This window comes from Theobroma cacao, chromosome 10 (genome assembly GCF_000208745.1).
Source record: "Theobroma cacao cultivar B97-61/B2 chromosome 10, Criollo_cocoa_genome_V2, whole genome shotgun sequence".
Taxonomy (NCBI): Eukaryota; Viridiplantae; Streptophyta; class Magnoliopsida; order Malvales; family Malvaceae; genus Theobroma; species Theobroma cacao.
This window is the reverse complement of record NC_030859.1, coordinates 4,617,315-4,632,344: the sequence shown is the minus strand read 5'-3', so window position 1 is coordinate 4,632,344 and position 15,030 is coordinate 4,617,315. Positions and strand designations below refer to the sequence as shown.

General features: G+C 31.5%; 2 protein-coding genes across 2 annotated transcripts in view; one reads left to right on the top strand and one right to left on the bottom strand.

Annotated features, from left to right (window-relative positions):
• Positions 1-4,078, top strand: part of LOC18586479 (vacuolar protein-sorting-associated protein 33 homolog) — a 9,407-nt gene extending 5,329 nt beyond the window's left edge. The window contains exons 18-22 of the mRNA XM_007009897.2: positions 718-798; positions 1,485-1,542; positions 1,753-1,814; positions 2,227-2,320; positions 3,318-4,078. Of these exons, the coding sequence (XP_007009959.1) occupies positions 718-798; positions 1,485-1,542; positions 1,753-1,814; positions 2,227-2,320; positions 3,318-3,407 (385 nt within the window). The 3' untranslated portion in view covers positions 3,408-4,078. The remainder of the gene's footprint in view (positions 1-717; positions 799-1,484; positions 1,543-1,752; positions 1,815-2,226; positions 2,321-3,317) is intronic.
• Positions 5,780-10,082, bottom strand: LOC18586478 (U-box domain-containing protein 14). Its single transcript, XM_007009896.2, has 4 exons — positions 9,568-10,082; positions 8,120-8,236; positions 7,375-7,788; positions 5,780-7,267 (listed from the first exon to the last, which is right to left on the bottom strand). Exons 1-4 carry the CDS (start codon positions 9,856-9,858, stop codon positions 6,176-6,178), a joined length of 1,914 nt encoding a protein of 637 aa, XP_007009958.2. The 5' UTR covers positions 9,859-10,082; the 3' UTR covers positions 5,780-6,175.

Sequence of the window (15,030 nt, the reverse complement as noted above, 5' to 3'; positions counted from 1 at the left end):
CCCCACAGCCCCCTCAACCCGTTTTACCCTCCAAAAAATAGAAATTCTGAGGCGACAATGAATGAGTTTGTTTTTTTTCATAAAGAAATTCTGTGTTATGGTTTTTTAATATTTTCTTGTTTCATGGTGCAAAGATGTTTTTCAGTTTTCAATCTCTTTAACATTCTATGATGGACAAATAATGATACTCATTTGTGCCCTTTAAATCTACCAAGTGGTAGTTAAATTTCTGCATTGCTGATAAATCACATAGTACAATTGTACTTCGTGCTGAATGAAGAATAATGTGGGAGAAAATTGCTCCACGCTGCTAAATATTCACTGGAAAAAACTTCTAGATATCTGCTTATATATCTCTATTTTTGCACATACACCATCATGGTGTATTCCACATAAATATCTCTTTTTTTGCACGTACACCATCATGGTGTATTCCATATAGTAAATCTCTTGGTTTCTCTGAAGCAATTTAGTTTGATACATATCAATATCTCTCCCTTTCTCCAATGCCTCCATATTGTCTCTTTATGCTGCTGTCAGAACAAATTTTGCAATGCTTGGAGCTACTTGTACCAGTTTATGCTGATGGGTTTTTCTCTAGATTCTATCTCACAGCCCATACTAACTTATTAATCTCAAGCGTACTATTCTATTTATATGAAGCAGTTAATTGTCTTGTTTTCCTTCCTAATTAAGAAAGTATTTCTTATGCAACAGTCCTAATGACATAGCCTATGTCTTTTCTGGATATGCACCTCTTAGTATTCGTCTTGTCCAGCATGCTGTTCGATCTGGGTGGTGAGTTTAATCTGTTCAAACCCATTGCAATTACCATATGTGATCTATAGATGGTATGCTTTGACTTTTCTTTACTTTTCTGAATTTGAGCCCCATTGGCTTTATTTATATGGAAATGGATTAATATTTGGCACTATCCTGTACCTGGTAATCATTAGAAAGTTCTAATGAAAGCAAGTTTATGAAAATTAGGCCCTAAAAGTGTGCACCTGGAGGTAGCACAGACCTGGTAGTAGAATTTTGTTGGGAGGAATCCACCCCTTCCCCCCAGGGTGAAGAAAGAGGAACAATTTAAGATTTGTGGGCTAATAATTATGGTATCAAAGGACTGAAAATGGGGGGCAGAAAGGTTTAACATGGAGCATGGCAATGTGGACAACGGCAAACATGACGGGGTTGAATTTTTAGGAATGGCTAGAAATACAAAAGGGAGTTAGGATGCCATCTGAAAAGAGTTGAAGAAGAAGTTGTGAATTTATTGAAGAACACAAGTACCTATGAAATGAGAGAGAGATGAAGAACATAGAATATGGAGAGGGTGGGATTGTTTATTGCCTGAATCAGTTTCGTTGCTTTGTTTCACCAGCCAAGAACTTTAACGAGGCTGTATATCCTGTTGGAATATTAATCCAAACCCCTGCTAGTCTTTCATTTGTGAACTTATATCTGATAATATGGCTTTTCAGGCGTCCTATGGAAGAAATTTTGAAGCTGTTGCCTGGGCCACATACAGAAACAAAAAGGGTCAGTGCACTTATTGTTTCATTGGAGTCTTTTATGTACTTTTCCATTTTTGTTGGTTCTTTTTTGTTTTGTTTATATTTTACTGTTTCAAATATCTGAATATGGCATGTCAATGCTATGGAACTGTTTGAAGAATTATCATTGACTTCTGTGCACCAAAAATTAACTCTCTGAGCATATTTTAAGTTTATGGCATATTTGTTTTTATAGGGTCGCTTTGCGAGCAATCCATCATTTGACACATTGCAGAGTGCTTCAAATGGCATAGATAAGTAAGTAATATTTTCCTTTCTAAGTATGTTTCATAATTCCAGTGCCAGACAAATTATTAAATAAATTCATTCAGATATTTGTGTTGGAATTTTATTTTGGTAATGAGACTCCTTCCTCAGTTAATTGTCCTAAAAACCAGTATAACCCTGTAACACTGAGTGATGATAAAAGGCAATAACCATGAGTATGTGGCAGTAAAATTGTGAATTGTATCTCCTATTAGTTTATTGACTTGCTTTATAAACAACCAGAGACAGAAGTTTCCATGATGACAGCAAGCTCCCCTAAATTTTCTGTTCTAAGATTTGTTGTATTTCTTCTTTGACCTCTATAATCTGAGAATATCGATGTTCATATTCTTTTCCTTTACAAAAAGGCTCTTGTTTATTGGTTGACTCCTTGAATTTGCAGAATAGCTGATGGGAGGCGCTCCCTAGTACTTGTTGTCTTTGTTGGAGGGGTAACATTTGCAGAAATTTCTGCTCTCAGATTTCTCAGTGCTCAGGTATGTTCAGTGTCATACAGGGTTTTAATATATCTTGCAGTAAAGCAGTGATTGCTTCATTGAAATGCATGATATTATCACGTACAGTGTGAAGCAGTTGTTTTGTGTACTTTTTGGATTTGTGAAATGGGAGTCTCTTGGGATATTCTTTCTCTTTTCTGTTGCATAGGAGTCTGGTGATGGTGTTTCTGAGGAAGTTAAGAAAATGGAACTTTCATCTATCGTATCTTACCACCTCTTGTTTACGGCAATGATGACCCTATAATGTTTTCTAAAGGCAATTGTATGTAGTCTGAAGTGGAACAATAGAAGCATTTGGATATGTAAGAATGGAAGTGGAGCTGCTTCGTTGTCCTATGCTTGGATTTCTTGGTGCAATTTCATTGCTTAGTGCATTGTTATTGGTTCTTTTGATCTTCAATGACTAACTGTATGCAATTATAGAAATCCAATCATCAATGATTGTTGGCTCCATGTTGTCTCTTAGTAAGTCCCCTAGGTAACCCTATGTTATGAGGTGGTTTTAGGAGGTAGTTTCTGAGAGTAAGGTGCTTGAGTGTGAAAAGTTACATGTCATTTGGTTAATTGCATTTCTTTCTCATATCTTACTTGGGCTTGCTTTAAAAAGTGAAAACCTTGGATTGAAGTTATGTTGAGGACTAGTAAAATATTTTTTCTATGTAATTTAAATTATTTGTATGTTGTCATGATACATGATGTCCATTGACTCGAAGTTGCACCAATGAATGTCAATTTCCACATTCTGTCGAATGCTGTAAAAGTTTAAAATATAGTAATTTCAATGTCATGCAACAATGGTGATTTTGTGTTGAAAGCACACTTGAACCACCAGCCTCTGAACCCAGTAGGTTAGTTTTGGCACAATGTTACAACTATCTTTAAGCCTAGCTTATCATAGGGTTTAAGCATAGTTTTTATTGTCCATTTCTCCTTATTGGAAGTTAGTTCTCGTCATACTGGTATCTCTGTCTTGCAGGAAGGAATGGCATACGATCTGATTATTGGGACAACGAAAATTGTCAATGGTCATACATTGGCTGAAACATTCCTTGGGACTTCTGGTTGACTTGTCCATTGTGTGTTTGCTACTGATCCTTTTATGGGGCTTAGGTTTCCTATCTTCCCTTGAACAACCACTGCGATCATAATCATGGCTTTCCGCTCTACCAAGTCAAGCTGTCAATGTGAAGCCCTTGGCAGGATATGAATGTTGGCCACGTTTCTGTACTTCACCAGATTTTCTATTCTATTTATTTGATTTTGCAGCATAATCTATTGAGGCCAGTCATTTTTTTTATGGCATGAGAATGACTTGGGGATGTTCCGATTGTCATGTGAAGAAGATGAGCATACATTACGATTGCTGGGATCTCTCTGCGATGGAATTGTGTGTACGGAAAAGCTTTATCTGTCAGTGGTGATTTACTGAAGTGTATTTGTGGTAGATGCATATTTGAGGGATTCTTTTCCCTTTTCTCCTTTAGTATATTTGAGTGAAATCCCTAGGACTGGTTTGGCTTCTGTGTTTGATTCATCAAACAATGCATTTCACCATGGCCTATTATAATTGACAAATCTGACTCATGGATTCTGGCATTAAACTGAATGTCAGCTGTTGGTTTTTCTATGTTTATGTAAGTGTGGTGGTTGGTGGATTGTGGAAAAACTCTTCAAATTTGTTGAACAATTTGGGGTTGGTTGACCCAAAGATCAATTGAAATTGTGAGATCAAAGTCATACAGATTACTTGATGAACTTTAGAGAAGAAACAAGGAAATCATATAGGATGAAAACATTGGGGGTACTTGTTAAACAAAGTAGGAGAGTATATACACTCAAATTCCATTGCCATTTGCTTAACATGGGAAAACATTTGGTCAACTCAATGCCTTTTTTTTATAAAGTTACATATATAAATAAAAATTAAAATTACAATCACAACAACACATTATGTTTTATTTAAAATCACTGAAATAAATTAGTCATATAAATCAAGAAACCAGGTAGTCAAAATATATATAACGTATAGTTGCATAGATGAATTCATGTATAATAGAATTTGAACTTAAAATCTGGAAATTTCATAAATATATTCTTCATCATTGAGAAAAGAATCATTTAAATTCATGTATAATAAAATTTGAATTTAAAATCTCCAGATTTCAGAGCTTTTTTATTATCACTTATACAAGAATAATTGATTGTTCTTTAAAAAAAAATAGCTAAATTTTGGACTATTCAAAATCGATATTAATTGTTATATGATGATTACACTTTCGGGGTTAGTCTTTGCATTAAACATGTGAATTAAGTCCGCACCAGTAGTGTTTTCCACGATGATATAAAAATCAACTAATGACTGAAAATGGTTTTTTTTTTTTTTCTCGCTGTTGCTGGGGATTGAAATGGTTGATCTTCATAATATTTAAAATAAAAATTTGTCTTTTCCACAAGGATGGAAATTTAGAAAAATTCAAGCAAACAGCTTTTGGTGGTTTTGAATGTCCCTTTTGAACATACAGAATTATTTGAAGGGAATATATATTAATTAGAGATTAGAGACGTTACGTGCTGTTGACGAAATTGTGAAATCGACGTTCCAGTCGTGACTACAATTGATAGTTACTTTATTATTCAATGAATTCTTTATTATCTGGCACAGGTTTTTCCATTTTCTTGTTCAAGTAAACAATTCATTGTCGGAAATACTAAATTATTCATATTAAAATAATAAATATAATAATATCTAGAAGTTTTTTAAATTATTTAAAAATATTTAAATAAATATTTATTTTTATTGAGTTCAATTTAAGTTATTATATTTTTATTTTAAATTAAATTACGGTTGAATATTATGTTAATCACAACATCATTTGTCATTTTATGATACATTGTATTGATTTCATATTAATATATCATATAGTTAATGATGATATCACATGCTGATATAACATTATAACTCTATTCACGTCAATATTACGTGAATATAAAATAATAAATAATATTTTAATTAATCATAATTAATCAAACTGTTAACTATAAAAATTTATTTGACTTAAAATAAAATCTTAATTGAATGTAATAAAAACATAAAAAACTTTTTAAATAATTCAAAAAAATTTCTAAAACCTTATACGAAAATAATCCTTCCATGGTAAAACTAGAATGGTCTTTTAAGCTTATAACAAATCCTTGTTCCTGGTAAGCTCATCATTTAGGGGTCAAAATTTAAAATTGGTGTACAAATTATGGCACTCAGTATTACATTTATATATCAAAAAATAAATAAATAAAGATTGCATGTGAAAACTGCTTCTCTTAGAACAAATTACCATTACAATAAGAAAAATACTACTTGTCCTACCACTTTTATCCTACCTGATATGGCATTAACTTAACTTTCACTTATGAATTAATTGAATTATGTATGAAAATTGGTAGACCTCAACTTTGAATTCATTAAATAATAACATATAATGTCAAGGAATATAAATATTTCGAATAAGAGTAGTATAAATAGGAAGGTGGCTAACTGCCACTTTATACCAATCAAAATTTACATTATATGAAAATCTCTAAACTTAATCAAACTCCATAAACTATAATTAACAGGTGGTATTGAGCAACAATATAGGGAAGGTCGAATTTTCTTAAAATACCTTGTACTACATATGGTAATTCTCTGGAAATAGTTATGAGCTGCAGCAGAGCAAGTCCCTTGAATGCCAAGGCCAAATGAGAAATAGATGCTCACAGCTCTTTAATATCTCATCTTATACACTTCCCTCGTATGTAGAAAGGCTGTTTGAAATACCAAACTATGTAGCATGAATTTCACAAAGAACTCAACGAGACGGGATTTTCATTCACTTCGAGCCGTTGGAGGAGTTCCAGGATAGTTCCAGCTTTTCTCTTTGCTCTGTCAGTGCCACTCTCAGACAGGTCCTTAAGTGCCTCCTCTGCACCAGAATCCTTGGCTATTTTTAATTGCTCCGAATCACCCGTACAAAGTGACCACAGTATGGCAGCAGAATTCTCCCGATTTCGTGGAGAACCAGTCCGTATAACCTCCATTAAAACAGGAATTGGCCCAGCCTGACCAATTGCCACCTTCCCTTCTTGATGGCTTGCAAGAATGGCTAGAATAGCCAACGCTTCATCCACCATCCCACCTCCAGCATCCTTCAGCAGTCTCATCAATGGTGGCACAATACCAGCCCTAACAGCCCTTGCCTTGTTTCCCTGATAGATTGAAAGATTGAAAATAGCAGTAGCAGCATCCTTCTTTCCTCTCGGAGACCCTTCACAAAGCAGCTTTATAAGGGCAGGAATAGCCCCGGCTGCACCAATTGCTACCTTGTTTTCATCTACAACAGATAAACTGAAGAGGGTTGCAGCAGCATTTTCTCTAGCCTCCATGCTGCCATTTTTCAACACATCTACTATATCAGGTATAGCTCCTGCATTTACGATGGTTCCCTTGTTACTGTCATTGATGGAAAGGTTGAGAAGAGCTGTTACAGCATGCTCCTGAGTTCTAGAATCTGTGGAGGATAATAACTCTACAAGAAGTGGTATGGCTCCTGCCTCCGCAATACACACTCTATTATCTGCATTTCTTTTTGCCAATAACCGGAGTTCACCAGCAGCTGCTCTTTGTTGTTCTGAATTTCCATTTGCCAGTTTTTCCAATAGAGCAATGATGGCTGCACGATCACAGTCCGAGACACTGCTTCCTGGTTTTCTGCTACTACAAGTCCCTTGTTTTTTAGGCAGCTCGACACCATTGCTCTCGCACCACAAAGCTATGAGACTTTTTAAAACGTAGTTTGGTGTAAGGACTGTGTGCAATAGTGTCTGCTGTGTTTTGGGACAGGTCTTGTGCCCTGCATCCAACCATTTCTGAATACAAGATCTTTCATATGTCTGCAAAAGAAACCAAAACAATTAAGAATATTGAAACCGACAAGAATAAAATATCTGAGTGTTAGTGTTCAAAAAAAAAAAGTTAGTGATGCATTGTGCCAGTCAACCTGTCCAGTGGAGACAATTACAGGGTCTTTCATCAATTCAAGAGATATTGGGCACCGGAAATCATCTGGGATAACAGGTGATCTATGTTTCATCATGCCCTTTTCACTCTCAGAAGTGTCAGCTTCAGGATTTTCAATCAGTACATAATCCTTCAGCTTCTTGAGCAGTGATGAAACCTTCTCAAAGCACTCCCCTGGATCTCCACCACTTGCAATAACCAGTTCATGGAGAGCAAGTGACTCTTTTGTTAGATCATTGATTGTCCTTAGCTGCAGCTTATCTGAAAGTCTTTTCAGTATTGCAGGGTCGGGATCTTTTTCTTTCTGTGCTATAGCTAAATCCTGGTCTAGTTGTAAATCAGGCGAGTCTGGTCTTCTGCTTGCTCTTCTGAATTGTGTATGAACAAGTTCAATCTGACAAGAAATAGAACAAGTCAAAAAGTCATCAAAACTTGGAAAACGATTGATCTATTTATTACAGCCATCAAAATTTTTGTCAGTATTTGCATTTTGCTGAGTCTTTCTCTCTCTTGCATGAACAAGTTTAATCAGACAATTACCAAGAACAGGTCATACAAGTCGAAAGCACTTATGGATTTATTAATCAGTTGCTTGATTCTAGCATTTTTTTTTTTTATTGTTAAACTATAGTTTGCTTATTGTAAATCTGCATAGAATAATTCAAACAAAAATAAAGACTAAAGATAACTGTTTTATTTTTGGCACAATTGCCGAGAAAAAGTACCTGCTCCCGGACTTCCTCTGATATATCAAGTTTATCATAAGGAATCTCATTCAATGCTGCTTCAATGGTTTCTGTCATTAGCTGGAACTTATCTGTTATCTGGTCCTTTTGCAGAGCCTGTGACAAGTAATGCACACAACTGATCTCAATGACTAACTACTTCATGAATACAAAGGTATTTATGAAAGATAGCATGGCTAATTAGCAGCAAAAATGAGTGTTTAAGTATGAAAAGGATCGAGCTTAGTTCTAAGGATCTTCAAGAAAAACAAAAGATAAGCACATGACAAGCTAAAACTCTGAAAAATTAGCTCTACTTTGTTTGTGCCTTAATAAGTTAGCGTTTCAAGTAAAATATGCTCTGAGAAAGTTGGAAAAGAGGAGGATTTTACTTTTATTCGGATCCAGAGTTATAAAAGAGTAACAGACTACTCTCAACACAACTCCAAACAAAGAAATACTCAGTAGATTTAAACTAACAATTTAATGCACTTCCATTCATAACCTCAACATAGATTGCCAAAATTTATCACGATAAAATTCCTATAAATATCTATACCCAGGACCTGATTCACTAGTAATCAGAACCTAGATAAAGCATCAATGCCAAAACACAAGCTTTGAAGAACTACTCATTGAGTATAACAAATTTTGCCACATGATAACCGAAGGAATAATAATATCCAATCTGCAGACCTTATTAAACAAAAAAAAAAAGGAAGCAAATTTTACAAAGAATGCTAGAAATAAGAAAAGTTATGATAAATACATGATAACATGATCAAAACTTACTGGTTGAAAGAAAATTAATATAGCAGATTACAATTAGGCAGTAAGCTCTCAAATAATACCAATATAACTTTATGATGACAAAACTATATTCTGAAAATGATCTCCTAAATCTTAATTGGCTGATTGAAAGAACTCATGTAAGTTAGATAGTTCTAAGAAAAATATGTACGATAACAACATACAAACATAGGTCTACAAGTATTTTCCTTTGTTGCCTTACCCCTTCAATTTCTAAGAAACCATAGTAATGACAGCATTTGATACACAAATTACATTAGTATAGTTTAGCATGAGAAAACCCCAGAAAAACAACGATTGCTTAAAATAGAAAATAGAATACTTAAAGAATTCCAAGAAAATTATAAAAAAGAAATGAAAATATATAAACCAATCATTTTACATCGTAGAAAAACTAAAACCCTTCATCAATACAATCCAAACACAATCGTTTTACATAATTTAGAAACCCAATTTCTCATTTTTATTTTTCCACATAATACCAAAATTTCTCAGCAGCCAAACAGAATTTTTTTTTTTTTTCAAACCAACACCACATGGCACCCAAAAAAAATCCAAGCTTTGCCCTTTCATTTCCATTCATTTCCTCAGCAACCAAACAGAGAATTAACACCAAAAAAGAAAAAGAAAACCATTACCTGATACAACTTGCTTCCTTCATTAACCGATTGAAGAAGCTCTTTAGCAGAACCCAAAGCAACCTTCAAGAGCTCAAACCCTTTAATCTCTTCAATTTTTATCATTGTCTCTTCATTTCCGTCTCTCAATTCTTCAAACAAAGGACTCAACAGCTTGATTCTACGTACTAAATTCCCATGCGTTTTTTTACACGAGTTTTTACAATCTGGTAACCCAGTTATCTCCTTCACTAACTCAGCTAGTTGACTCAGTAACTCACCCTTGGAATCACCCGTTGGTCCCATGATCATTCAAAAATACTAAAAATGAAAAAAAAAATCCAAAATTGAAGCTAAAGTTTAGATCTTTTAAGGAAAATAAGAGGTACCCTGAATAGGGAATTAAGTGAAATGAATGTGTATTTTTGGAATTTAAGAAAGGGAGGCCATGGAAGCTGAGACTTTTAAGCTGGCTCCGTTCTGTTCGAACAGAGAGAGAGAGAGAGAGAGAAATAGAGAAATTTTGATAGAATTTAACAAGGACGACGGAATTAAAGAAAGTTATTTAAGGATTGATTTCAATTAATTAATTATGAGAATAAATAATTGATTTATTAAGGAAATGATTACTTGGTCTTACTGTTTATGTCGAGGTTGGGAAAAAGGAAAGAAGATGACATCATTTTTGACAAAATTATTGATAAATTACAAGCACAAATGTAATTTTCCCACTCTTCTACTGTTGTAAACAAAATTCAAAAAAAAAATTAAGAATTGAAAATTCATTTTTCATCACAATTAATATAATAAGAGCTAAACCAATACTATATATCTATTTTTAAAATTAATTATGAAAATTAATTGAATTAAATTGTCAATAGCTTCTCATATAGTAAAAATAATAAATATATAAATAAAATAAAAACAATTATAAGCTCTTAATATGGTATATACCTTAGGTCGCTTAAGGAGAGAAAACTTACTGGTAATTATATGTTAATAAAGGGCAAAACAATAATTTGAAGCAAAATAAGGGTATCTTCCATCCTTATATGCGTTGGCTTAGCGCCTTTGCCATGTCATCACAACCACAAATAAATTTGTCGACTTCCCGCGAATTCACAATCGACGGTCAAGATTTATCATGGAGCCGTTATAAGCCTCGGCTCCCATCGGCTCCACCATTAGTCAAAGTTCAATCTTGTCGGCTAAGTTAGATAGACTTCTTTATTTTCTTTTTCTTTCAATTTTTTCTATTTAAAATAAATTAATAACACAATTCAAATCTAAAATTATATTATTTAATTTCGAAGCGAACTCACTAATTAAATTGTTAGTTTATTTATTTTTAATTATAAATTTATAATACAATAGTTTGAAAACAACCCACATTAATGTCAAAGTCAGAAATGTATAGTTCATAACCAACAATAACTTCTTTAATCTGTCACCACAAATATTATTCGTTTCCTTTAACCCACGTCATCGTCCGAGTGGCTAGCCAGCCGTGTGAGGCTACCAACCCAATTGCTGACACGTAATAGCAGGGCTTTGTCAATGACGCGTAAAATCCAGCCGGGTGGCAGAGAGAGAATTATGCCGGAGCCATCACCACGCCACGGTCATGCGTGACATGGAAAACAGGCCAATCAGAAGCCGTAAAGTGACGGCAAATAATATGGACCCAAATTTCCGCCTGGGTTTGACAATGTATAAATATCGGTAAAGAATTCACGTCACAGAATATTTAATTGGACCCCACTAATCCTTTCAATCTGGACCGTTGACAACCTCCTTTTTTAAGTATTTGCATAATTTTTTAATTTTTTGTTATTATTATCTAAAGAGGCTTATTATATATCAGTTGATTTCGTATCAATACCAGAGGAGAGGAGTCTTCTTTTATGAATATAAATATTTTTAAATTAAAAATATAAATTTATGATAAATGATATTAAAGTCAATTCGATTATGTATTGATGTGAGACTTTTACAAGAAATATTAAAACCACTTAAATTAAGATAAATTTTTTTTCAAAATGATAAATGTTTTTATAAAAGGGATATTTGTACAATTGAGTCCATTAAAATGAATCTTAAATTTATAAATAAATATTTTTTTCACTTAATAGATATATTTATTTAGATTAAAAATATATGTTCGTGACACTATAATTGAATGGCACATATCATTTAATTAAAGAAATGTTAATTATTTTATGTAATTTGTACTATGATTAAAAAATCCGATTACTGCACAGAATTTCAATTACCTTTCAAGAAATCTACTTTGACTTTAGGAAACCTGAAGATTTGGCTTTTTCTGCTGGTTGGAGAAATTAGATGTGACTTGGCTCCCACTTTCTAGTCTTTAGTTAACTTTTTAGTTAAAAAGCCTAAACAAGAAAAAAGGGCTTGCAACTTTCTTTTCTTTCTCACATAAATTACAGAAGTTGGCATGTTTTTTCCTATTTAGGTAGGCGAAAGGATGTAAACAATGACGGATTTTTAATTTTGCATGAGATGAGAGACAATTAAAAGATAATCATAGTCATCAATCTGGTTATTATCTTAATTCGGCCATTTAATACAAACTGAATATTTAAAGACTTGACTCGTTAAGTCTTGATTTATGCAATCAAGTATATTTTTTTTCAATTTTCTCACAAGTTTTAAATGTTATTGTTAAGCTTGAAATCTACTTCTGAATTTTAGGTTATACAATAAAAATAATTTTTTTTCTTTTCATTTCATAAACTCTTAATCACTATAAATTCTATCCCTTATTTTTAAGATTTGCATCCAAAATATCCATATAAAATTAAGGTTTTAATAATATGTCCTCAAAGTGCAATTATTAAGGTATTTATGCCAATATTTTTATATTAAATATAATAATTGATGTGTAATTTGATTTTGTTTTTATACATTTACTGTAAACATTAATTACTCTTGGCAATGCGTTTAACATATATATACCCATAAATAAACTTTACTTTCTCAGTGGTTTTCAACAAAAATAATATCTTAAAACGACAATAACTAGTCATTGAGAATTAACTAACAAAGGATTGGTAGTCGTAGCATTAGGAGCCTTAATGAGCCATGTCCGATAATTTCTCGAGAAATTTAGGCATTGAAACTTCATTTCTTTGATCAATTTCCTAGGAATTTTGAGATTTGATTTCTCAAAATTCTTGAGATTTCGATTTGAAGATCTTGCTTTGTTGGAATTCTAGAAACTTAATTATTTAGATTTTTTCTTTGAACTTATTGGACCTTTGACTTTAAAGAGTACAGTATTGATAATACTAAAGGAAAGAAATTTATAAGAATTTAATTTTTTTACTTTATTTTAAATTTAATTAGATATAAATAATATGAATCATATGTGTATTTTGATTGATAATCTATAAGTTTTTGAAATTTAATTAGTCAAAATTTAATTTTATTTTTAAATTATTTTAATTTAATTAGAAATATATATATATATATATATATAATAATTCATAGGTGAATTTTGATGGACTACCCTAGGAATTTTTAAATTTTGATTGACTAAACGGATATTTATCTTAAATTAGTCAAAAATTAATTATTTAGCAATTAATTTAATAACTTAAATGATGTCATGAATTCCATATAGCAATTCATGATTCATTGATTAAGAATTTTCCATTAATTAATTAATTTTTTTTGAAAGATACGTTACATCTATCTCATAAATAAATAAAATTTTCTTTTACTATTGATAACCATAAAAGATTAGCGTTGGAAATGAATGACACGTAACGGTAACGAGTGATGTGATTATTGATGATGGCGATCGTGAAGGGTCTATGTTTTATTATATTAATGGTATTTTTAAGAAGGGAAATGTTAAAAGGGATTGAGTCTGACCATTAAAAACAACAAAATAAAAATTAAAAAAAATGTTAAAAAGGGATGTAAGAAATTACACATATGACTAGTTCAACAAGCATTAGAACTTTGAATATCTATTTGGAGATTATATGTTAGAAGGTAAACACTAGATGGAACACATTCAGCTATTCAATTTGATCTAATTGGATTTGATAAGTGCAAATGATGGTGATTGAAGTTTAGTGTAGGATTGAGTTCAGTGCAAAGCAGGGCTAGGTGCCTTTTAAATTTTTAAGCATATCCAAACTCTTAAAAACCAAATAAAATCACCCAAAGACAGGGATATGCAGCGACATGTAAAGGGAGATGGTTAATTTCTCTTATCATATAAATCTACTCTATTCTTTCCATTGGAACTTTGATCATCTTTAGGAAGTCAAATTATGCAATTTGTCTTAGTTTAGTCTTTATACAATAATTTGTTAAAGTTGAGTTTATATATTTTTTAAAATTGACAATGTGAATCAAATGAGTTAAAATTTTTTTAAGGTCTATACTGATGTAGAATTTGGTTATATTGATGTGATATTTTTTATTGATGTGATATTAAATCTGAGGACATTACAATGATGATGTGATATTTCATGAATGATGTAATAATAGTATTAATATGACATGATTAAACATTGATATAAATGAAGATATAAAATTATTAAATATGAGTTAATGGTTTTTTATAAGATCAAACAAGAAATAGATAAAAAATGTGAACAGATTTATAAAATTTAAGAAAGAGTGTTGTGAGATAGAGAGAACAATTGAATTGTTGTGCTCTATAATTTAAAATTGTGAAATAAATAAAAAAAATGTCACATGATCATTAACAAATCATTATCTCACATCAGTAAAAAAAAACCCATGTTAGTATAAATAACAAAAAAACTTTAATATTATTAAGATTTGATTGACATTGTCAATTTTAAAATTATAATTTAACCTTTTTAGAAATATGTTTGAAGTTCCTATTAATCATTCAATTATTCTCCTGAAAACAAATGACATAATATCTAAAATAGCCTTTAAGCTATTTACGAAATTTCAAGTAAATTTTTGTTCTTTTATTGCATTTAATGAAATTCTTATACTCTTATTTTCAACCAAATAAATCTTTATAACTAACGGTTGATTTAGTTAAAATACCATTTATTATTTTATATCATGTGACGTCAATGTTTTATATTAAGATGTCATAGTAGATGATGACGTACATAACATGTTATGGCATGAAAATATAATCATGTGATATTTTTTAACTTTTACGTAAAAATCATATAAATATAAAATAATAAGTGATATTTTGATTAATAACAATGAATCAATCATTAGTTATAGAGACTTATTTAATTTAAAATAAAACTACAAAAATTTAATTGAATGTAATAGAAGAATGTATGCTTATGTGATTTTTTATGAAGATTATGCCAAAACAAAGATATTGCTGATAATTTACATATCTAAACAACAATATGTACTTTTCTTTTTTTTAATAAAATAAGCTTCTAATTAAATTGCAAGATTATAACTAATCCACTGCAAATAAAATTTTACTAAGTCTAATAA